The following is a 25,911-nucleotide window of genomic DNA, read 5'->3' on the forward strand; positions in this document are numbered from 1 at the left end:
GCGTGTCCCGTATCTTCCGCATCAGAGCATTATACGGTTGTAGAATACATTATTCTGAAGCGATCTTTCTAATAAATTTTTTTCGAAATGTTTATAATAACCGCACGGGAACTGTTTAACAACGACCAATAACGGACGACTTTGATTCACCGAAAAAGTTTATTTCTCTTTCCGTGACGAATCTATTGGTGACTACACGTGGGAAACGAGTTATCATCGGCGTAGCGGACCGGCCGAAGGAGGCACCGACTACCTGAGGCTGATTTGCGATCTGCTGATTGGACGAAAAACAGTTCGTTTAAACAGTTCCCGTGCGGTTATTATAAACATTTCGAAAAAATTTTATTAGAAAGATCGCTTCAGAATAATGTATCGTACAATCGTATAATGCTCTGATGCGGAAGATACGGGACACGCTGTATATCATAGAACGAGCACTTTCCACTATTGTTCTATGTTCTCTCTCCGCTTTACCGTTTTGTTCATGACAATAAGGTGAACATGTTTCAAACTCTATTCCCTTTTTCTTTAAGAAATCTTGAAACTGCTCGTTTGTGTACTCTTTGCCATTGTCAGCACGAATAGTTTTGATTCTGTATTCAAACTTGTTTTCACAATATTGTACGAATGTTTTGAAATGATCAAATGTATCAGATTTATGTTTCATGAAGTACACTTTTCTAAAGCCAGTAGCGTCATCTTTAAATAGAACAAAGTACAGATGTCCACTTACGGAGGGAACGGACATGGGACCACACAAGTCCGTATGTATGAACTCTCCTGGTTTAGTGTTTCTCGGTTCACTTTTATCAAATGGTAATTTATGCTGTTTACCATACTGACAGCCATCACACACGTAAGCCTTCACGTCATCATGTGATATTCCATTTATGACACCCTTCTGTACCATTACTTTCATCGTTTTGAAATTAATATGGCCTAAACGTTCATGCCAAGTTTTTAAAGAAGTTGAGGAACTCACGTTCACTTCTGGAATTGTAGTTCGAATTGCTAATTTGTACAGATTTGTAACAATTCTGTTCGCAACAGCTTTTACCACACCGTTTTCAATTATTTTAGCTTCATTTCCTTCTTTGACTACTTCCATTCCTTTTTCGGTGACTGCTCCTTCTGGGAAGAGATCTTTCTTCAACTCCGGAACATACCATACATCGTTCATTACACATCTCCTCCAGGTAGATCCAATTAAGCACTCTATGTTCACTCTTCCAATACCTTTTACCATGAACTGTTCTCCATTACTAAGTTTTATACTTAAATTATCTTGTTCTTCGCAGGACGTAAACCAACTTTTATTGAAGGTCATGTGTGCGGATGCACCACTGTCTAAAATCCATGTGTCCTCGTCTTGCAATTTTAGGCCCTATCCTCACGACGCTACACGACATCAACACGACATGCAGACGGCGCTACACTACATCTACGCAACACGATATGTTGGCAACATGTTGACCGACGATATTTCAGCTCAGTCACCGCGCGACATTTGTAGCGTGACGTCGTGTTATAATTAATAAAAATGGCGGCAGAAAGGGACGTTAATTTAAAAATTGTACTAGAGGTTGAAAAACATCCATGTTTGTATAATTTTAAATTACCCGACTATACACGGAAAGATTTAATAGAAAAAGCGTGGAGTGAAGTGGGAAAGAAAACGAATATGTCAAGTAAGTACCTTTATTAAATTTCTTTAATATTATTATTATTCATTGCAAAATAAATTTTAAATAAATTATTAAATTTAGTTAATACATTATTTATAAGCAATAATTATTTTGCCAGGGCAGAGCAACACATGGTTTTATAAAGTAGTTTGATAAATATATTCGGAAAGTAGATGGGGCTGATGCAGGTTGTAAAGTAATATGTTCTTCTCGTAATTGTGTGTTATTATCTTGTATTTTATTTGATATTCTTTTTGGTGCAATGGGCGATGGTGTGTATTCAATGCCGTCTTTTTTTCGAATAAAATTATGTAGAATGCAAACTGCCTTGATAATATTTACCACATTTTCCAATTTTCTGCAACGAATCGGTACGCCTAAAACTTGTAATTTTTGTGCCATCATACCGAAAACGCATTCAATAGTTTTCCTTGCACGACTTAATCTATAATTAAATATCCTTTTTTTTATTGTCCAGTGAAGTTGAAGGATATGGTCTCATCATGTACCGTTTTAATGGAAAGGCATTACCTCCAACAAAATAATATGGAAAGTTTTGTTTTGATTCATCATGAGGTAGTGGTGAACTTTGTGGTATATTGAGTCCATTTACTTCTAACCTGTGATACAACGCTGTTTCCCTAAATATTCCTCCGTCATGATTTCGGCCAGCAAATCCTGTTTCTATTACAGTAAATAAACCGTCGGCATCACAAGCCGCCATTAACACAACAGAGTGATACTGTTTGTAATTAAAATTTGTTGACCCAGAATTGGGAAGCTTTTCAATTCGGATATGCTTCCCATCTATTGCGCCTAAGCAATTTGGAATATTCCACAGCTCAAAAAAACGATCGGATATATTTTTCCATTGATCAGTATTTGGCACAATCATGTATTCATCTTTTAAAGATTGCCATATAATCAATGTTGTGTCGGTTACGATTGCAGCTATTGTGCTGTGTCCTCTTTGAAAATATAATGAAAGAGATATAAAACTGCATCCTCTTGCTAGGTACCTGAAACAAAAATCGTTTCCAGCATAATAATATAAATAATATACTTTTATAGTAATTAATTTTTTTTTCAGTGTCCGACTGCAAAGAAAAATGGAAAAATGTATGGTCGGCATTTGTAAGGAGCTTAAAGCCGGTTCCAAGCGGTTCTTCTGCTAAAGCGAAAAAAACCATATTATTTGCACGACCATTTGCAGTTTATTGTTGCATATGTGAAACCCACAAATCCTATTGAAAATGCAGGAAATATTGAGCATGAGCACCCAGAGGAACCAGCAAGTCCAGATCCAGCTGAGAAGACTGACGAAAAATTACAAGAAGTTGAAACCTTAACCGCACCAACAAGAAAGGAACATTGTCCAGAGCGCGCTACAAGTTCGACGTCAATTCGACGCAAGATAAAATTAAATGACCTCGATTCGTCATTTTTGAAGTACCTTCAAAATAAAAAGAAAAACAGTGCCACTAACGATGAAACAGCTAAACGGTATTTTTTGCTTTCTTTGATACCCGAAGTAAAGAATATGAACGACCAGCGGATGCGACAATTTAAAATGAAAGTCCTGCTTCTGATTGAAAATATTCTATCAGAAAGTTCTAAGTCAAGACCGGGATCATCTAATTCTCAAGATTATTACAGTGATTCTCCGACATTAACCACTACTTCAAACTCCAACACTGGATTTTCCCATCATTCCTTCCATAATATTTCTCCTCAGCTTGATAGTACCCACAGTTCCGAATATTTTTCACTGCGGCCTAAGCAGATCTCCACTTCGTCGTCACCATATCACCACGAGTCTCAACAGCTGCCAATAAGTGATATTGATACGATGACTATTTTGTAAGTTTCTTTACTATATGTACAAAAATAAATATTTGTTATATCTTACCTGAGTGTTATAAGAATCCTTTCCTCTGCACTGACACCTCATAATTGTGTCGGCCCTTTGAATTAAAGGACCTGTAATTCTTAAAAGCTCTTTAAAACATTCTTTGCTCATTCTATAGAAAGACTGAAACTTGTTATCATTTTGTCGCAACTCTTTAGCAACTACAAATAATCTACGGTTTCTGTTTTTCTTAATATATGGATGTACACAGTATTTCCTTCGTCGTCGGCGATTACGCAAATAGTAATAAATAAGTAAGACCTCTTCTTCTTCACTCGAAAGAGAGCTTTCTTTACTGGTAATATCAAAATCACCTGATTTTTCACATGAAAGGACACCTCTCTCCTTAGATATCTTGAATACGACTGATAATATTGTCTTATGCATGTCGCGTCGTGTGGACAAACCGTGTTGGATACAATTTCTTTTTGTCGTGTCGTCTGCATGTCGTAAGGCGTCGTGAGGATAGGGCCTTAGATCTACAGCAGAATTGAAAGCTCCAAAGTTTTTCGAATTACTTGCAGTTTCCTGCTTTGATGCTTTGTTTTTGCAATGTTTGGCAAAATGACCTTTTTGCCTACAATTGTAACAAGTAATTTTCTTTTTATCAAACTTCTTTTCTGGTTTTTTATTGGAGGTTGCAGCTAAGGCGTGTTCGGCAGTTTCTGTTGCGGTAAGGCTGACTTCTTCATCAATCAACCTTTACGATAAATTTTGAAGAGTTTGTTTTGTTTCATCTACAGACAACCAAGCTTGTCTAAAAGTTCTGTACTTACTTGGTAGTGTACTTAGAATCTTTGTTATGACAGCTGTTTCACTTATGTTGTCTCCGCTTTCTCTGATTCCCCTGGCGATGTTCTCTATCTTTGATATATGTTGTATGATTGAGTCACTAGATTCCATTTTGTATTGGTGAAATCTTTCGTGCAGAATCATCTTATTTGTTTCGGACTTTAGCGCATAAATGTTGTCTAGTTTACTAAAAACTTCTTTTGCTGATTCGCAATTCTCAATCAACGTTATTTGTGCAAATTCCAACGCGGATGTTATGATGCACATTGCATGCGCGTCCTTTTTTGTCCATTCTGCCAGTTCCTTTTCTGTTGTAGGATTTCAGTTGTTCCTGTTGTAATTTCGTAGAGTCCTTTTGCCTTTAACGCACATTTTATTTGAAATTTCCACTGATGGTAATTTTTGCCGTTAAATTTGGTGATACCGACCAGATTCATGTTTTCCGCCATGGTAGTTTCCTGGTTACACAAACCGCAGAAGCCACACTGTAGCGATCCGCAGACCAGTTCAGATTTTGGTAATTAATTATTGATATTTTTATTCATTCTCGGATAGAGGGGATCGCTGCTCGACTCATCCTTCCCTTCCTTTTCTTTTGTCTAATTGTTATAATTGTAATTGTTTGATTGGTTAAACCACGCGTTGACCAATAAGATTATTCTTAGAGTTAAGAGCGTTCAGGGGGGAAACGTTTTCCTTTTGTTTTCCTTCCCTCTCTTTTGTTTAATTGCTGATGTTGCAATCTCTAATTGGTTGAGCCATGTGTTGGCCAATGAGGACTTTCCTCAAGGAAAGAGCGTCCAGGGGGTAAAGGTTTAAATATTGAGGAGGAGCGCCTTTTATGACAGTTCGGTTTGGATTTAAATTAATTTCTTCGGCGAAGCACCCTGTTCGGTTTCGGTTAAGAGTCTTAGTGTACAGTCCGAGTAAGACTCCGGTAATTCTTAAGTTTGATGTAAGTTATTTAATTAATAATTATTAATTAACTTTTATTCGATCGGATTAAAATTAAAGTGTTATACTTTTTGACGAGTCGCTCCTCTCAATATGATCGCTTTAACCCTTGGTAAGTCGTTAATGTTTTATTTCATATATTAACTTGTAAAGATTGTAACTAATTGCTTTGGCTTTTTCTGATTTGGTATAAACCTACGTAATATTCGATGTTATTTTTGAATTATTCATTTTATTAAATTGATCATTTTGTAATTGTTGAACTTAGATATTTTTTGATTAAATTGCTTATACCGATTTTCAAGTAAAGTCAGGTAAATTACTAGATTAAAATTTCTCTTGTTAATCAATATAAAGTTTTCGAGTTATTTTTGTAGCTAAATTTTGTTTGTTCCAATTTATTTTAACTTTAATTCTGTTTATTAATTTTAGGTTGTATTTTATTTTCTTTTGCTATTGTTTTTGTTTGATTTCACTTCATTAAATTTGTTATTTAAATTTGACTTGATTTCTTTTATTAAATTTCATTTAACTTTGCTCCCTAAATCCAAGCCGGCGTGACAAGGTTCTGCTTGTCGCATACGCCTTTAGCACGCCCACACAACAAAGTAAGAGCCGCTCCTTACAAATTGGTGTCAGGTGTGGGGTTAGCTAAAATTTTTGGTTTAGGAAAGATTAATTTTTGTTGAAGGGAAATTTTTGACAAGTTAAATTTTTAGGATTTTTGAAGTGGGATAAAGTAGATTTTGTTTAATTCGCGAATCATTAATACCAATCAGAATATTTACTAACCCTTATTAACATGGCAGAAACCGCCCCACAAGCTATGACCGTTACCCCCGTGTCACTGGGGATGGTCGCAGCAACAGTAGAAGCGTTCTCGGGAAGAGAGAACGTAAAATTACATTTTGAACGAATAGAGCAAAGAGCCACTTTGGATAGGTGGACAGAACAAGAAACGTTGAATATCGTAAAATATCGACTGACCGGAGAAGCGTATCGATATTACAAAAGTGATACAACATTGCAAGCGGCGTCGGTAACGTTTAATGATTTCAAAGAAAAATTCATCCAGAGATTTAAGCCGCGAAGAATTCCAGGTGAAGCTTACAACAAGTTAAATCGTACTTTCCAGGGACCTAATGAGACGGTGTCCGAGTTCCAGACTAGATTAAGGTTGATAGCTAATGAAATTTTGGAGGATGACCAAAGTAAGGCGACAGCTGAAGAATTGCCAGGTATTAAGAAGAAAATTAACGAAAGCGTCCTTAATCAATTTACGACGGGGTTGTGAAGAGAGATTTCTCAAAACATCGGAATCATATTGATGCGAGAAGAAAATCTGACGTTGCAGAAGGCGGCGGAAATTGCGACAGTAGTATAGATTCGCCGATTCAAGAACCTCCTCCTCGAACCTGCGTTCTAGGAGGAGGTTCTTGAATCGGCAAATTTTTTGGGGGTCAGAGGAGGTTCGATGAGGAGAGGAGGTTCTTGAATCGGCGATTCTTTTGAGGGTCGGAGGAGATTCGATGAAGAGAGGAGGAGGTCAATTAACTTGAGAAGGTCATGTTATTTTGACGAAATTATTAAAAATTTATCTTTATTAAAAATTTATCTTTATTAAAAATTTATCTTTATTAAAAATTTATCTTTATTAAAAATGTATCTTTATTTAGGTTATGTTATTAAAAATTTATCTTTATATGTAACCTGTTTACCTAGATGAAAACAATTACTATGTTTATCCTTCGACGCTTCTCAATGAACTGTTAATGTTTTCGATATATCTCTTAATTTATTATTATACACAAAGGTATACGGTTTTGAGACATGTAGGTATACAAACAAGTGAGTCATAACTTACCTGCGAGATATTTTTTATTTTATTATGTAAAGGTGTACAGGTATTTAAGAATATGCGAGGAGGTTCTTGAATCGGCAAATTTTTTGGGAGGACAGGTTTGAGGAGGTCAACTAACTTGTTAGTAGTAGATGAGTCATGATCCACCTGCGAGATATTTTTTAAGAGCTTCTTAATAAATTTGTCATGCGTTTTGTCTGACGTCTCACGATATAATGACATGTTAGAACATGTATAATAGATATATTCGGTAATGATGTAAAATATTACTCCCCCCACCAGCAACCTTATGTATTGCTATAAATACAAACGTTGGTCGAAGTTGTACCGCAGAGTGTTGTGCTTCAGAGTAAGGTTTTTGTGTATTTAGTACATATTAAAAATATCGTGTAGATTTTTGGTGCATTTAGTACAGAGGATTTTTAACGTAACGAGTAAGTAATTCAAATGTAATACAAGTAGATAATGTACTAATGTAAACAATAATATTGATGTTTAGTGGCAACCAGACCGAACCCCAAATGTCCAACTAAGAGAGCTGCTGTAAATTCATTTGAAAAGGGTGAAAATAAAAAACCTGCCCGAAACATCAAAATGGAGGGTAATTGTAATGAGACAACTGCAACAAATGTGTCGCTAGGAAGTGATAATCAAAGAAAAAAGGATGTGGTATTCGATGGAATTAATTTGTTGGCTTCCGACTTAGCGGAGTACGTATTTCCTAGCAATCAACAACATTATGTAGAAAATTGTGGAAAGTTACCTTTCACAAGTAACGTAGTATTAAATGAGGCAGTGAAAAATAATCTCCAAAAAGGTAATCAAGCGCCATTATTCTCCGAGAGTACATATTATTTAAATAAAAGTCGAACGAAATGGATATCGGTTGGCATGTCTGCCAATCTACATTTTGATCCGGTTATAAGATTAATGGGAAAAGGACAATGCATAACTTTTACCGAAGACGAATGGAAAAATGTGATTAATAGCAGACAATTGATTATGAATAGTTTTGTTGGTGATTTATCGGCACCACCACATTTCGTTGTAAGCGGCGTGACCTGCAGCAGCCAATGGATAGAAAATGTACGAAAAGTGTTGAAAATGGAAAGGGGGTCAGAAATATTTTACCTGGCTTACGACTCGTTACACGAATTGTGGAAACTTAGCGATTTAGTTTCGAGTAGGGTAGAAGTATTAAAGTGTATGGAATATAAAAATTATTACGATAGCGTGATCGATGTGGTATCAACAATGCAAGGTGATATAAAATCGAATATATTGGTTGCTTCAAACGGTGCACCAAGTGAACATTTGTGCGTAACTAAAGAACTGCTCGTATACGGTATGGATAAGGTATTACTGGATTTAGATTTGCACGCATTAATGAAGATGTGAAGTGAATAAAATGGAAAAAAAAGTGACGTTTTGCGAATCGAAAAATAGAGTGTACCGAATGCACACTTGGACGTTTGCTTACAGACAATCAAGGATAAGTGACTGGGAAGAAAAGATGTTGGACGGAATTAGATTTAAGACTAGGATAAGAAACGTAAATAAGTTATTAGAAAAATATTTAGATGTAGATTATAGATTAAATATATATCAAGAACGTTTTAGCATTGTAGAGTAATCGAAATGTTTTTAACTGAGTAACAATTAATTTTTAGGATATTAGTAGATTTAAGTGTAGCTGAATAATAATAATAATATTAATAGATTTAAGTATAAATTAAGAGCAAAACTGTTTTTGTAAAATATTTAAAAGGAATAAAAGCTTAAAGCACAACAGCAGAGCTTCATTTCTAGTTTTTAACTGTGAAGAAAAGGAAGAAGGAGTGAAATTATAAAATGAATTTGTTAGAACCTAATCGTAACAGTTATCGTTTGACAGGCAAACGAATTGGTCGAGGATTTTTTAACAAGTTGATAGATAAACTTCCGATAGAACTTCATTTGCCAGGATATAATTTTTGTGGACCGGGTACCAAGTTGGAAAAGAGATTATCGAGAGGAGATCGAGGCGTGAATCCATTAGACGAAGCGTGTAAGAAACACGATATAGCATATACGGTCAGTTCAAATTTAAAATTTAGACACGACGCAGACAGAGCATTATATAAAGCAGCGAAAGAACGAATACGAAATAAAGAGTCTACTCTTGGAGAAAAAGTGGCATCGTCCGCAGTTGCCGCCTTAATGAAAGCAAAAGTAGCGGTCGGTATGGGCGTAGGTAGAAAAAGAAATCGTACGGGTCGACGACCTTTAAAAAAAGTCCGAACGCGTGTAAAGCGTGGTGGAGCTATATCTTTTGTAGATGCACTTCGATTCGCTCGCAACGCAATATCGAGATCAGGTGCTAAGAATTTGTTGACAAACGTTAAAGCGGCGTACGGAGCTTTGAAAAAGATAAGAAAAAGAATTTCCGAACCTAGAGGTCGAGTTATTCGAATTCCGAAAACGGGAGGATTTTTACCTTTAATTCCCCTGTTCGCAGCTTTAGGTGCCCTAGGTAGTATCGGCGGTGGTGCTGCCGCTATTGCAAGAACTATAAACAACGCGAAAACAGCTAGAGAGCAATTAGATGAAGAACGAAGACATAACAAGGCTATGGAAGCAAAGGCCGTAGGTAGCGGATTTTATATAAAACCATATAAGAAAGGTTGCGGTTTGTTTATTGAAGGAAAGGGGAATAATGTTGGCGGCACAGGTTACTTCAATAAGCCCTATAAGAAAGGTTGCGGTATAACCACTAGTTCAAAAAACTAGTTCGAATACCTCGTCGTGCGTTAACTAACGTCGAGTTGGAAAAGTTTGCGAAAGTACTAAAAATTCCACATTTTCGGGGTATATTTATGAGAGACAATCTCCCGAGTAAGATTAAAAAGAAGGAAAGAGGTATTGTTAACTTGGATAACTTGAAAGGACGAGGGACTCATTGGGTCGCCTATAAGAAAGACGACAAGGACATATACTATTTCGACAGTTACGGTGATTTAAGACCGCCATTAGAAATTGAACAATATTTGCTGTCAGACGGTAGGGGTGGTCAAGTAAAGTATAATTACTGTCGATATCAAAGAGAAATAGATCAAAATTGCGGACAGTTGTGTCTGAAGTTTCTAAGTAATAAAAGAACCTATTAGAGTCTAGAGACGTTTAGACGTTCAGAAGTAATGGAGAAAGAAGCAATACACACGACATATACATTTACGTTGACTGGAAAGTCATCTGAATTGACTTGTAATTTTAATCCTCCGATCTATTTGAACGAATTTGGTAGTTACGAGTTGGCTCTTTTGAATTTCGAAACGTTTAATAGTTTAGCAAACGTTAATAAAAACAACAACGTAATCCAATACGAAGATAAGACAGGACATTTTAAAAACAATATAATAGTACCTGTTGGAACGTACGATATTGATGATATTGCCGAGTTCGTGAATGAACAGCTAGACAAAAGACACGCTAAAAGTGTCGTAATAAGGATTAAGGGGAATAATAACACACAACATTCTTTAATAAAAAGTACCCGTCGAATTAATTTTGCATGCGATAATTCTATAGGGCCGTTACTTGGCTTCAAGCCTCAAATATTACCTAGAGATACGGAAGTGGAATCCGATTTCGTAGTAAACATAAATAAAACGAACGCCTTACAAATTTATTGTAATTTAGTGACGGGATCGTATAATAACGGAGTTCCCGTGCACGTTTTATATCATTTTTTCCCAAACGTTCCGGCAGGTTTTAAAATAATCGAATCACCACAACTACCTATTTATTTACCGGTTTTAACGAACGTGATTAGTAGCTTAACAGTACGTATACTTGATCAGGACGGAAACTTGGTAGACTTCAGAGAAGAAGAAATAACAGTGAGAGTTCACCTGAGATCGATAAATTGAATTATTTAAATTTGACTAACGTTATGACAGTGTTATATCAAAACAAAAGAACGCGGTGGTCAAGAAGAGACAGAGCGAGAAAATTGTTTAATGGAGAAAACTATAAAGCGCGCGTCATCAGTCAACGTAGCGGCAGTAGAAGACGATCCATTCATCGATTATCACCAGTCAATCGAAGGTATTTAGTTCAGTTAGGATACGAAGTGTTAAAGTAATGGACATTTTAAAAGTAACGGATAAGATAAAAACAGATCACTCTATCGTAAGTTATGAATTCCATTCGCATCAACCGTTTGGATCGACCACGTTCGATAACAATGACGAAATTAGAATTTCAATTCCGGAAATAGATAATTATACTTTACCGAGCGAGAGTTACCTATACGTCGAGGGTAGCGTTCGTAAGTTAGCCGCGGACGGAAGTATAACAAAAGATGCCAGCGCAACGGGGCAATTGGTTAACAATCCCGTTGCATTTATGTTTAGCGATATTCGATATCTTATTAACGGAGTACATGTTGATGGTGTGCGGAACGTCGGTATAAGCTCATGCATGAAGGGTTATTTCTCATCTACGCAGAACGAGGTGGTGAAATTAGAGAACGCCGGTTGGCACATAAAACCTTGGAAAGATGATATAGCGGGTGTTTCAAAGGCTTTAGATAAAAATGGAAATTTCGGTCTTAGCGTTCCGCTAAAAACGTTGCTAGGATTCGCAGAAGATTTCAGAAAGATCATGATGAACGTTCGACAGGAACTTGTGCTAATTCGCGGACACGATGATACGGACGTCATCTTTCAACCAGCAGCCGCTCCGAACGACGAAAAATTGAAATTGATCATTAATAAAATTATATGGAGAGTTCCTCACGTGGCGGTGGGATTACGCGAACAGTTGGCATTAACAAAACTATCAGAAAGAAACGTAGACATTCACGTTCCTTTTCGATCGTGGGAAATACACGAGTACCCTCAATTACCTCAAACTACGAAGCAATCTTGGGCCGTCAAAACTGCTCCACAATTGGAAACGCCTAGATTTATAATCATCGGATTTCAAACAAATCGAAAGGGTATATTTAAAGGAAACATGGCATTATTTGATAATATAAACTTAACGAACGTAACCGTTTTCTTGAATGGAGAACGTTTTCCGTACGATAATTTGAATGTGGATTTTGATAACAATCACTATGCGATTTTGTATGATATGTATTCAAGATTTCAGCAAGCATACTACTATCAAGAAAGCGAACCTTTGTTTTCACCGGAAGAATTTAAAACTTACGCGCCGTTAATTGGAATCGATTGCACGTATCAACAGGAAGCAATACATAAAAGCGGAGTAGAAATAAAAATCGAGTATTCAACGAAAAATCCAATTCCGGAAGGTACGACAGCTTACGCATTAATTCTGCATGACAGAGCATTTGTGTATTCGCCTCTTACGAAAATGGTTAAGCAATTAATATAGTGGTACTGTTGAAGCAACGTCATTTAGTGTATCTCTAAACATCGAAGGAAACGTTTGCATATAGTGGTATATTATGGATATTATGGTTTTTCAAAGGGATTTTATTATTTTGGACATTCAAGGTTTCACGATAAACGATGAAGAATTTATCCCAAAGGAACTGGCTTCTTACGACAGTAATCATTGTATAAGTCATTACGTGTTTCAACCTAGTCGAAGCTTTTCTTCACTATCTACCAAATTTCGCAATACGGCGAATTGGTTAATGAGTCATCATCATTGTATTGATTGGAACGACGGGTTTGTTCCTGCGTCTCGTTTCGATGAGATCGTTTATTATTTGTGTCGTTCGACAAAAGTAGCGTACGTAAAAGGACGTGAGAAAGCTACATTTTTAAGAAGAATTTTAACAATACCGGTAAAAGAATTGCCGGAAAATGAATGCAAATTGGAGGTTGGTGCGCCGATGTGTCCCTATCATAAAAAGAGACCAAGTATGTGCTCCTTATCGAATGTTTTTTATTTATTTTCATACGTATTCAGACATCTATAACTATATGTAAACGAATTGAGAAAGGCAGACGGGTAGTAGCGGTAGAGCAGTTCAAGATGGAACGTCTTTGGCGGTTAGTTACCAGATTGGGACTTTCAACTTTTATAATTAATAAAGTGTGGGATATTATGGAAAGATACGAATCTGATTTATCTTTTGCGAATATTAAAAACTACGAATTATGTTATTTACCAATCGATTATTATATCAATAAAGTAAAGCCATTAGATTTGGCGGCGGTTTGGTTTAAATTACCGTTGAAGTATAGAAACGATGAGCGATTACAAAGCAAGCTGCCCTGTTTTGAACATTATAATTTGCCTCATTGGGAAACGCATATTGATGGTCCACCATCGGCAAGAAAGGATTGTTCTTTATGTATGGTTTAGTATATAAACATTGTCAGTTATAGATTGTAAATTAATAATAATAAAAGATTGTAAAAAGTGTAAAAAGTTGTTTTAATTTAAAAGAAAAAATAGTTAATCTAAATGAATACATGGTATGTATACATTGGGTTGGGTTGGTATGATTTGGGTTGTACATTGAAAAAGTATTAAATTGGAAGAAAAAAAGGAAGAAAGAAAGGGGAAAAAAAGGAAGAAAAAAGGAAGAAAAAAAAAAAAAAAAAAAAGAAAAGAAAAAGGGAAAAGGATTGTTTATTGAAGCTCCTCCTATGCTCCTCCCATGCTCCTCCCAAAGTGGAGATGGAAGAGTGGGGATGGGAGTGGGGGAAATCTAAAATTCCCCCCCCCCCCCTTTGTTGACAAGCACCCTCTGCAGTTAGATTTTAACGTGCAACTGTATTTTTCATCAAGCGATGTAAGTATACATGTTTTTTTTATTAAAATAAAATTAATTAATTTTCTTTTCTTATCAAGATGTCTCAAGACGGTTTTAGTCAAATTGATTTAACTGCTCCGGGTTTCGCCAGCCAGGAATCCTTTCTGTTAAACAGTTTTGACATAAACCTGTTGAACATGTCGACTGTTGAGAAGGCTCTGGATCCAAACGTGCAGCCTAATGAGCAGCCGATGGATCCAAACGTTGAATCTAATGTGCAGCAAGCTACGGCGCTTCCAAACATCGCAGGTTCCTCGAAAGTCGACGATAAGAATGTGAAACACCTTTCACTTTCACTTCGTCGAAAGTCGGGGAACCGTGAACACCGGAAGAAGGGTGCAGGTGTGTGGTTACCGCCAGATAAGTATAGAGAGCTTCGACGGGAGACCCGTGCTCGTTCGCGAAGTACCAAACACAAGCGTGTGTCAGTTGAACCTGCGACTCTGTCAAAGGTTGAAGTGACACACTCGGAAGTGGCTAGCGGCGATGAGTCCAACGACTCTCTTTCTTTAATGGCGGTATCCCAACACTGCACCGAAAACCGGACATACCTTAAAGCTATTAATGCAGCTTTTGTTTCTAAGGCTTCTTCTTCTAAAGCTTCGTCGATTCCCACTCCCCCTACTAACATAAACATTCCTACCATAGAAGTTCCCTCATTAAGCCCGAAAGTACAAATCTTAAGGGTGGACACAATTCCCGCTACTTCAGTCATTTCCGATGTACCTGCCAGCCTTTTTTCAAATGCAATGTGTGCAGCAGTAGAAACAACCAAAGAGGAGATTTTGACCGAAATTAATATTTTGTATCAAAATTTTTATAAAGACCTTCATGCAAAGGTACTTCAATTGCAGACCTCTTTGAGAGAACTTGCACAGTTTAGGGAAGGGCTGGCGTCGAGTTCTAACCACTCTTTAACAACGTCACTCGACATCACCGTTGCAACATTAACCGTTGAAATGAAAAAAGCAGAATTCATTTTGTCTTCTTTACATACTAATAACTTCCCTTCCTAGCTAAAAAGATGTCCGGTAGCAACAACTTCGGGAGGGTGCTCACGTTGGAGCGAAGAGTTGCGTCATTGGAGGTCAAAGTAGATACCCTGTTTCAGCTGGTAGGCTATATCTATAATCTTTTTTGCACGTTTTTAATTTCATAATCTTCTTAGGTAAACAGTATTGTCTCAGAGTCGGCAGTGGTGAGAGGGCAGGTGCATGTTCAAAACATGCACATACACCATTGTTCGACTGGGATAGAACCTCCGACACCGACACCTGCAGCGCCTCCGCCCCCGTATGAAGTGCGGGATGAGCAGGAAGAGGAGGAGGAGTGGTAACCATTTTTCCTCCTCTTCCTTAGGTTAGGTTAGGTTAGGTTATGTTAGGTTAAATGGTTAAGGTATTATACTTATTATTATTATTATTATTATTATTATTCTTCTTAAATATATGTATATATAGTTTCCTTTGCTATATTTTCATTCAGTCTTATCCAATTCATTTAGTACGAGAATCATGATCGACGAGAAATTAAAATGTTTACCGCAACTTCTAACACTGCCTATAGTAAATTTTAGTAATGGTTCGGTCGAAGAACACTTTACAAGACACAGCAATTTATTTGGTGGAAAATGTAAGCGAGGTTTAATTGTAGGACCCTCAGGTGTCAGAAAAACAAATGCTATGTTATCGCTTTTAGTTGCACGTAATGGGTTGCGCTTCCTAAACTTGTACTTATGCTCTAATTCGTTATACCAAAATAAGTACGATTTTTTAAGACGTTTAATTGAACCTATAAAAGATTGCGGTTACTATGAATTTTCTAATATAGACGAGTTCATTCGACCGGAAGATGCGAAAGAATATTCGGTAGTCGTATTTGACGATGTTTCCTGTACAGGTCAAAATGTCATTAAGGAATTTTTTTCGTATGGTCGACATAAAAACATTGATTGTTTTCTAATTTGTCAAAGTTATAGTGCAATTCCAAAACAATTAGTTCGCGATAATTGTAACTTTTTGGTGTTATTTAAACAAGACTTAACAAATTTAAAACACGTATTTGAAGATCACATAATGAGCGATATGGAGTTTCATCGGCTAAAGGAAATTAGCGATGCTTGTTGGGAGAATAGACACGGCATCCTAGTTATTGATTTAGATTGTAGTGTATCTAAGGGACGTTACCGTAAGGGTTTTGATAAATTCATTGAAGTTTAAAACTAACGACTTCAGCTGTACAGTTCGTAGTAACTTCACATACATCATACAATGAACAAGACGATAGCTGCAGAACTTATCGCGGCACGAGAAGTCGTGAGAGACAAAATTCGTTCTTTAAAAGAAGACTTAGAGGAGTCAAGGATTCGGTCGGAAACCGCATATGCACCCATCGCAAGGCCCTTACAGGATATTGTCGCAAAACTTGACACTGCGCCTTTACTATCCATTCCAAAACGAAGTTTATCTCCAAAAGAAGAAAAATTGATATCTAAGATACAACGCTACTCGCCGGATATTTCTGACGTACCAGCTAAAACCGAGACCGAATATTTTATTCGAAAACCGAAAGTTCCATTAAAAGAACAACGACGAAAATTTGCTACATCGACTCCTGAAAAAAGGTTGGTATCTTCTCCCACGTCTTCTCCTCTTGGTCCATTAGCTCATGCAGAAGAAGAAGTATATGAAGTTCCGCCGGGCGAAGAAGAAGAACTCCTCGATTCTAGCGAGGATACCGGAGCTCTTATTTCGGACGCACATAATCGAATAGAACGACTTAAAGATGAAATAGAAGAAAGATTGGAGTCTCCAGAGGTACAAGCCGCTTTGAGTCAGTTTCATCCTTTGCCCAGAACGTATATTGTTGGTTTAACAACTGATTTAAAAGATGATTATGATCGTTTATACGGTGTTCGCGAAACTCCCGAAGGTTTCTACATTGGAGTCAGTCCTGTTCACTTTGAGGATCAGGATATTCACGTTGGAAACTTCAAATATACGGGAACCGTTGGTTTATATGATTTACTATTTAAAAACGAACCGGGCAAATTTACAATTCAGGACATGTGCAACTACAAAGATATCTTACTACGTTCAAATGCTCCGTACATTAATTACATTCCAGAGGCAGGTATGACTACTGAGGACGACAGTGGGAAATTTCAGAATATTATCAAGCCTATCGTTGAAGGTAACAAACCCAAGGTGCATTGGGCTAAATACTGGCCGAATCCGAAGAAAAAAGTCGGTGGTGCATTACAAAAACAAGTCGTTCCTGGGGCTCTTATCGAATACGAGTATTGGGACGATCCCAACGAACTTGTCGACAGACTGCGTTTGTTGATGGCCTCGCAAACTGCAGGTCATTCTGCACATGTCAATGAAATATCATCAATAATATCGGAGCTAACAGAGGCCGAGATTATACGTTAAAATATTATCATAAATATACGTCTCTCACATTTTTTGTTTTAAAACACCGACGTTTGTGAACTAGAGCAGATGAGTTTAAGCAAGTTCGGAAAACATTCGTCTAGTATGACGATCGATAAGTTTGGTAAACACGTACACGGACACAACATTGCTGCTCATTTTAATAAACGTGAAAACTTACAACGATATTTCAAACAACCAACTATACTTACGTTTAGCGGAGATGGAACTACGGATACAACGGATAATTATTACATTATTCAAAATTTAGGTTACGTAAGTAAATATATAAACTTTTTATATATTGGTGAAATAGTGAAATACCGATTTGAAGGAGACGTTGAAATGATTATTAACGGGAGTATCTTCGATCCAAATAAAAAGTTAAATGTTCTCTTCTTTGGAGATAAAATAGTTTGCAAACCCACAACGAAGACCACTTTACTCAAGAAACCATTTATGGTAGAACTGCTCATTGAAATATCCAGAAAATGAGCGATATTAAAAGGTCCGTCGTAAACGAGTTGCACGCGTCCGCGAGGAAAAAGTATAAACGCAGACGTGTTATTATAAAAGGTTTAACGGACTTATTTCAAGCTGATTTAGTGGAGATGATACCTTATTCAAAAGCAAATGGTAATTTTAAATATATTCTAACAGTTATTAATGCTTTCTCAAAGTATGGATGGGCTGTACCACTAAAAAACAAAACTGGCAAAGAAGTTACGCGAGCTATGGAAACAATTCTATCGGAAAAGCGGAAAAACATACCGAAGAATCTGCAAACGGATAACGGAAAAGAATTTTACAATGAGGATTTTAAAAAGCTCATGTCACGATATCACATCAATCACTACAGTTCATTTTCCAATTTAAAGAGTTCTATTGTTGAACGGTTTAATAGAACAATAAAAGAAAAAATGTGGAAAGAATTTAGTATGCAAGGTAACTATCGTTGGTTGGAATTGCTTCCCAAATTAATTCTGGATTATAACAACCAAGTTCACAGGATGATAGGAATGAAACCTAGCGAGGTAAATAACAGAAACGCATCGACACTGTTAAAAACTGTATATAATTACATAAAAATTGTCGATCCTTATACTAAAAAATTTAATGTCGGTGATCACGTCAGAGTGAGCAAGCATCGACACGCCTTCACCAAAAACTATACTCCCAATTGGTCTAACGAAGTGTTTACAATACATTCTGTTCGTAATACTTTCCCAACAACATATCTGCTCAAAGATGCATCCAATGAAAAAATTATGGGTGGTTTTTATCGAGAGGAATTACAAAAAGTTAAATATCCTGACGTCTACTTGGTGGAAAAAGTGCTACGGCGAAAAGGAAATCAAGTGTTTGTGAAATGGTTAGGATTAGGTCCGTCTCATAATTCTTGGATCTCAAAAACTAACGTTCTTTAAAACGTATAAAGACCTATTTAAAAGTTTACAAGACTTTATTAACAATCGAACATTACAAATACATTATTATTATTATTCTTTACAATTTTTTTTAAATTAAATTCATTTATTCGCATTCAATCTTTTTATCAACCAATGACCCCACGCCAAAGTATTACATCCGTTCGGTAATATGTATCGTTTATCATCGCACGATGAAAGAGCAATTTTATTCTTTAATTCGGTATACATAGTATGAAATTCTGACTTAAAAATGTACATTTTTTTATGAACCGATCCGCCACATTCAACCACACGTTTATAATCGGTCACGCTTAAATGTTTATCTATAACATATTTCTTTACTCCTTTAGCCTTCTTTACATTATCATTCAACAAGGTGATGCAGTACGCCTTAGCTCCTGTTCCAACAAATGACGTTATGCACCTGTTTGGATATTCATCTTTCATTCTTCCCAACACAGATCGACCGCGAGGTATATTGTGTATATTTTCTAACGGATAATTGGACGTGTCAAAAAATTCAATATTTTCTTTTATATCCTCATATACATTGGGAGTAGTAATTTCTAGGATTAGGGAATCAGTATCGGTGTATAAAAGTGTTATGTTATTTCCATATTTAACTTTTAAGTAATCATAGAAGAAGCTGTACATTACGGTTTTCGAAAGCTCTAATATACTGAAACCCACATACAGCGGTTTGCAATAACGAACTTCCGCGACGTTCAATTGAACGGCTATCAAATTATCGCAAAATATTTTCGAAGATTTAAAATTTGGTTTAGCTATTAGGGCTTCCACGCCCGGTTTCTTATGACGACATTCCCAGTGGGTAACTAGTCTTATATCCACTCGCTTTTCCACATTTTCCATTGTCTTACCGTATACGATGTTATTCATTGCTTTGTAATGATTTTTTTCAAATTCATTCTTAGCTTTCGCACGTTTATCGGAATTGAAATCGATGTAGCTCCGCATCCAGTTGGATTGTTTAAATTCTAATACTCTGTAAATCTTCGTTAGTTTCAATCCGAACTTGATACACTGCTTTAGATTCACGTAATGAATGATGTATTTTGTTTTATTTTCCAAATTTGCTATTAACTTTGCATTTTTTGAACCTGGGGGTACAATCCGTTCTGGACAAAATGGCAAATCGTTGTGTTCATCATGTATTGCTTCCGGATACTCTAAATCTACCTCGAACACGTAACCCTTTTCGGAATCGTCTTCCGTATTGTAAATATCTAACTTTTGAATCTCTTCATCTGATAGCCATCGAAATCCCCCCGTCGGTAATTTTCGTCTCATTGCGTGTCCATACAAATTCGTAGCGTCGAGATACAAAATATAAGATGGGTCTTTGGTTTCATCAAATTCCATCATTAATTTATTGTTAGCCTTCGCACTGCGTTTAGAGCACATACTTAATCCACCGCGAATACCATTTTTAAAGAAGTGTAACATGTCTATGTCCGTTAATAATTCTAATTTTACCCCTGTCATTCGTAATAATGCATCCCAACCGAAGCCCGGCGCTGTGAAGTAATGACATGGATCTAAAGAGTAATACTTCATCGAGATGGTTCGGAAATTCTCAAATACGTCCGCCAAAAGTAAAACGTCAGACGTTAAATAAATGTCGCTATATTCGCCTAAAGTGCGACAGTTAAATAAGTTCCACACCGTTTGTGCACGACAATAATTTTCTTCGGTTATACTATCGTCGCATAAAGTATTGTAAAAACTACTTCGATCTGGCAGAGCGGTAAGATTCAGCTTTTCGAATGAATCCACAAAGGAATACGGAAAAACTCCTTTCTGACGTATAAGTCGAAACTGTTCTTCGTTCCTAAAATATTTTCTGATTTGAACGCATTGGTTGTCTTCCAAAAATGAACCCAACTTCTCTAGCGATAAAGCCATAAACCTAAATGAATCCACAAATCTCAATTTCATATGAACCCGCCTTAGCTTTCCCTTGCTGTCAATGTTTTCTCCTACGATAATTTTTTTCGAAAATGATATATACTTTTCTTTATTCTGTGCTATAACGTCCACGTCTTCTTCTTTTAATGCCATATCTTTCACAAACATATGACAATCGTAGTTCGAAAGATTGTGAAAGAATATCGGTATGAACTTTGGTAATTGATAATTGATGTTACATACAGCATGTGCGGGTCCTCTATACAACCCAGTTAGGTGATCATGATCGCACACTTTATTACCTTCTTTTATTTTGTGCGAACAAATGTGACAGATATCCTGCATCTCATGTATTAATCTATCAATAGGTGGTAATGGGAGCATTTCTTTTGGTTGGCTTAAATAATTTTTGTATATATTCAGAACGTCATGTTCCAACTTGCTCATGAAAATTTGAGCAGCATTACATCCGCGATATATTTCAAACTTCGACAATGATTCGTCATATGAACATTTTATATAATATGCAAATGCATAAGGTTCGTGTTTGAAACATTTGACGGAGTATGAATTATCATCGTTAAGTTCTGTTGCTTCCGCATCGGCGATCGGTTTCTGTAATGCTTCAAAATCTGCATACACCACGAACGGTATTTTTAATTGTCGTTCAAAATTTTCGAACTGTAGTATATTTTCCTTTTCTTCATTTCCATATTTATTTATTTTTAAATTTGTTGTTGGTAAAATTGCCCTTACCTTGCTGCAATCGTCACTTTGATGACGGATAAGTTTATTTTCTGACGTAAAGAATACCAAGCATCCGTCGCAAATATACTTTTCATGACCATTCTGCGATGCTTGCGATGATAGTAATCGAGACAGATTTTTTATCCAACAATAGTGACTATTCCCGGAATCATTTGTAACCAATAATAAATTTATATGTCTTTCTTCTTTTTGTCGACATATATACATTGTAATTATGTCATAATTCATAACACCGTCTTTAAAATACTCATTTATTCCATATACATTAATAGATAGTTTGTTCTGCTTTTCAAATACAGGTATATCTCGTAATTTAACTGGAAAAACAATATTTGAATAGTCTAAGCCGCAGTCTAGGTAATTCGGATACGAAGATGTCCTCTGTGGTAAACCGTTCGGTTCATGTAGTGCGGATGTTACAGCCCATGCAAAACATGCATCATCCGCGTTTTGTATATTTATCACAGCACGCTTTGCTTTTATTTGCGATGGTAGATCGATGTAATTAGATGCTCTGATAGGATTATATTTGTTTAAATTTAACTCCATATAGAGAATTTGCATTAAAGTCCATCCTAAATAAAATATTGAAACATTTATTTTTTAATATATAGGTATATTATGTCACATTACGCTTACCTGAATCTCGTTCCTGGAATTCTGACATTTTTGATGAAATTTCATCAATAAATTCCTTATATATTTTATACAGATCCGACGCTAATGATACTACCTTATTTTTCGTATTGAATGATTTTATTTCACAGTCTTCCTTTGATTGTAAAAAATACAAACCAAAACATTCCATATTTAATTTTACATTTCGGTGAATATCGATTGCGCTTTGTATTAGATTTAGTATTTTTTCTCGAATTCTATGAGAAAATTCATCCAAATCCACAAAAAAACCTTCTTCACTTATTCGATAACTGACAATTTTGTCACCGAATGCTCCAGCTATTCTCTCCACTCCGTCATCGATTATAACAAAAGCGTTACGCTTGTGTGCGTTGCTTCGTAAATGTGCAGAGTAACATTGTCTATTTACATAATCATCGCAAGCCTCACATTTTACTGCTTTTGGAATTTGCGGTGCGTCAAGCTTGATTCTCTTGCCAATACAAGATAATCGTTGATGTCTTTTTAAATTGTCAACTCGAGTAAAACTTTTTCCACAATCCTCACACACGACCATTTTACAATTTAATGTTGTACACTTCTACTTGTTATGAAAGAACTACGTCAATACCACATTTCGCAGGCGTTTATAAACCCTCACCGCTCCTGAAACTTATTGGGGAGGAGGAGGATGCATCGAGTGCGTTTGTATACATGTATATTTATAACTCCGTATACCTCTGCATAATAAATTAAAAAAATATCTCGCAGGTAGATCATGACTCACTTACTAGTATTAAGTTAATTGACCTCCTCCTCGAACGTATCCCCCCAAAAAATTTGCCGATTCAAGAACCTCCTCGCATATTTTAAAGCTCCGTATACCTTTACACAATAAATTTTAAAAAATATCCCGCAGGTAGATCATGACTCACTTATTTGTATACCTACATGTCCCAAAACCGTATACCTTTGTGTACAATAAGTTAAGAGATATATCGAAAACATTACCAGTTCATTGAGAAGCGTCGAAGGATAAACATAGTAATTGTTTTCATCTAGGTAAACAGGTTACATATAAAGATAAATTTTTAATAACATAACCTAAATAAAGATACATTTTTAATAAAGATAAATTTTTAATAAAGATAAATTTTTAATAATTTCGTCAAAATAACATGACCTTCTCAAGTTAATTGACCTCCTCCTCTCTTCATCGAATCTCCTCCGACCCTCAAAAGAATCTCCGATTCAAGAACCTCCTCTCCTCATCGAACCTCCTCTGACCCCCAAAAAATTTGCCGATTCAAGAACCTCCTCCTAGAACGCAGGTTCGAGGAGGAGGTTCTTGAATCGGCGAATCTATACTACTTGCGACTCTAGAAGAGAGTCATCAATTCACCTTGAGGCATCGATTCAAATCGGTGCAGGTGATGGAATCTTCGATTACATGTTTCAATTGTGGAGAAATTGGACATATATCAAGAAATTGTAGAAATCAACAAAGACAAAAAACGACGCACTTTAACGGAAATCAGAAATTTAATTCTACAAACGTCGTAAGTAATAGAAAATTCCCTTCAGTAAATTCACCAAAACAATCGTTTAGTTGTTATAATTGTGGACAACCAGGTCACTTTAGTCGCAATTGCACTCTCCCAAGAAATCATAGACAAGGCTCGATTCAAAAAAATTTTAAACATAAACAGGATGTAGCAGAATCGAAAAACGTCCGGACGACGGGAACCAAATCGCACGACGAAGCGGATTCTAGAAGACACATGCAAGCAAAGGACAAATGGTCACATAGTCCAACGAAAAATGCTGATGGACCAAAGAAAGATTATACAAAAGCAACAAAGTCGTCTTTAAACTGGATAGCACCCGCGGATACGGCTTCCGCCGCGGGAAGGTCAACAAATCAGTGGAGTCAGCGAAATTAAATAATAGCGATTGTTCTCGAATTTCAGTACCAATGATCAATGATGCAATGGGGGAAAAACCTTTGTATATTATTTTAAAAATTAATAATATTGAACGAACATTGCTAATCGATACCGGCTCACCAATTTCATTAATAAAATTCAATTGCGTTTATAATAAAAATTTTAATCAAACTAAAGACCAAGTAAGAGTAACAGGGATAACGGGGCATCCAATGAATATAATAGGTGTAATTGATGTTCCATTTCATTACGAAAAACAAAAATTTTTAGGAAGTATTGAATGTTACATTTGCGAACAAGATTTACCTTTAAGGGCTGACGGATTGTTAGGTCGAGATTTTTTAGAAAAATTTGGTGCTATCATTGATTATCGGAACAAAAAATTACAATTTGGTGATGCTTATTTTAAATTAGATCAAGAACCGGGTATTATTGTTAATAAAGTAAAATGTGAACGAAATCCTACGAAATGTTTAAGAAATAAACAATGTGGGAATTGTTCAAAATGTGTTAATCCGTGGTTTGATGTAAGAATTAATGTACAAAACCACGAATGGTCAGAGGACGAAAGTAATAAAAATTGTATTGAATTACCGAAGAACAAGGATCTTGCTGGAGAAACCGCGAGATCGAAAAAATTAACCGAAGAAGAAGAAAACCGAACTAAATCAAACCGAAATTTGAGGAAGGAGAAAATGGATAAGGTCATATCAAATTTTATTATAAGATTCACAACGACGGTACTGTTGTGTTTAGAAATAATAATTGATGGTGCACGTTTGGTGAGTGCAATAATTGCGGAGTTATCCCAAGAGTTGAAGGATATTCCGTGGAATAACATAATGAAAGATTATGGTAACAATGTATTTTCTAGCGTACAAAAATGGAGAAATAAACGAAAGAAAAAATGGAAACTTCGAGAAGTTGAACGGGTGAAATTAACGAGGTTCGATACTGACGGACAAGTATCGAATGAATTTAAGGCGATGGAATCGCGAGATATTTTGCCCTTTTCAGAATGTTTTGTTAATGTAATCCTGAATCGAGAATTTGAAAATAAAAATGTCATTTTAGAAGGAAATGACGATTTCAAAAATTCGGGAATTATGATTGCACGTGGTTTTGTGAGATCAGGTGATCGGCCACAAGCATTAATGGTTAATTTATCCGATAAAATAGTACGGATAAATAAAAACACGAAGTTGGGGAATGCGATAATCGGAGAACTACCGGAGCATTGTTCTCGAGAGTTCAAGGTCGCGAATATTGCAACGAAGTCGTCAGACGTAAACAAAAAGAATAATGATCCCGTAGAGCAGATTGACTTGAGTCATCTGGAATTTAACGATAAAAATAAGGTTAAAAAGTTACTTAGAAAATATAACGATATTTTCGACAAGGGAATCGGAAATCTTAGTAGTACGCATAAAATAAAACATAGAATTGTTACTGATGACGTACCACCGATAACGAAACGGCCTTATCGAGTACCTTATCATCAGAGGAAAATGCTACAAGAAAAAATAGACGAAATGTTGGAAAAAGGAATAATTACGATGTCAGAGAGCCCATGGAGTGCACCTGTTGTAATAGTAAATCGACAGATGGCTGATGGTTCAGTGAAACCAAGAATCTGTATTGATTATCGAGAATTGAATGCAATTACGAAACGAGATTATTATCTTTTACCAAATTTGCAGGAAACAGTTGATGTTTTGTCCGGAGCAAATTTATTTAGCGTTTTCGATGTATCTTCGGCGTACCATCAGATTGAAGTAGATGAAAGAGATCAGGAGAAAACTGCTTT

The 25,911-nt window shown here is 36.2% G+C and overlaps 4 protein-coding genes across 4 annotated transcripts; 3 read left to right on the forward strand and 1 right to left on the reverse strand.

Moving 5' to 3' along the window:
* The first annotated feature begins 1,540 nt into the window (after positions 1–1,540).
* On the forward strand, positions 1,541–3,549 carry LOC111422926 (uncharacterized). Its single transcript, XM_023056188.2, has 3 exons — positions 1,541–1,688; positions 2,776–2,819; positions 2,899–3,549. The coding sequence occupies exons 1-3, from the start codon at positions 1,541–1,543 to the stop codon at positions 3,547–3,549; spliced, it is 843 nt and encodes a 280-aa protein (XP_022911956.1).
* Positions 3,550–7,557: 4,008 nt separating this feature from the next.
* On the forward strand, positions 7,558–9,006 carry LOC111419608 (uncharacterized). The gene is made up of 2 exons (XM_023052433.2): positions 7,558–7,635; positions 7,701–9,006. Coding segments are annotated over exons 1-2 (900 nt in total). The 5' UTR covers positions 7,558–7,634; the 3' UTR covers positions 8,600–9,006.
* Positions 9,007–13,900: 4,894 nt separating this feature from the next.
* LOC139431943 (uncharacterized) lies at positions 13,901–15,378 on the forward strand. The gene is made up of 2 exons (XM_071200246.1): positions 13,901–13,958; positions 14,018–15,378. The coding sequence occupies exon 2, from the start codon at positions 14,018–14,020 to the stop codon at positions 14,993–14,995; it is 978 nt and encodes a 325-aa protein (XP_071056347.1). The 5' UTR covers positions 13,901–13,958; the 3' UTR covers positions 14,996–15,378.
* Positions 15,379–18,856: 3,478 nt separating this feature from the next.
* LOC139431940 (uncharacterized) lies at positions 18,857–23,382 on the reverse strand. The gene is made up of 2 exons (XM_071200242.1): positions 22,180–23,382; positions 18,857–22,115 (listed from the first exon to the last, which is right to left on the reverse strand). Exons 1-2 carry the CDS (start codon positions 22,733–22,735, stop codon positions 18,943–18,945), a joined length of 3,729 nt encoding a protein of 1,242 aa, XP_071056343.1. The 5' UTR covers positions 22,736–23,382; the 3' UTR covers positions 18,857–18,942.
* Positions 23,383–25,911: the final 2,529 nt, after the last annotated feature.

Source organism: Onthophagus taurus, chromosome 11 (assembly GCF_036711975.1).
Source record: "Onthophagus taurus isolate NC chromosome 11, IU_Otau_3.0, whole genome shotgun sequence".
Lineage (NCBI taxonomy): Eukaryota > Metazoa > Arthropoda > Insecta > Coleoptera > Scarabaeidae > Onthophagus > Onthophagus taurus.

Coding starts and splice junctions, on each gene's coding strand:
- LOC111422926 (XM_023056188.2), top strand. CDS start 1,541: ATGGCGGCAGAAAGGGACGTTAATTTAAAAATTGTACTAGAGGTTGAA. Junction 1,689..2,775: donor AAAGAAAACGAATATGTCAA/GTAAGTACCTTT, acceptor TTTTTTTTTCAG/TGTCCGACTGCAAAGAAAAA. Junction 2,820..2,898: donor AAAATGTATGGTCGGCATTT/GTAAGGAGCTTA, acceptor GACCATTTGCAG/TTTATTGTTGCATATGTGAA.
- LOC139431943 (XM_071200246.1), top strand. CDS start 14,018: ATGTCTCAAGACGGTTTTAGTCAAATTGATTTAACTGCTCCGGGTTTC.
- LOC139431940 (XM_071200242.1), bottom strand. CDS start 22,735: ATGGTCGTGTGTGAGGATTGTGGAAAAAGTTTTACTCGAGTTGACAAT. Junction 22,116..22,179: donor ATTCCAGGAACGAGATTCAG/GTAAGCGTAATG, acceptor TATTTTATTTAG/GATGGACTTTAATGCAAATT.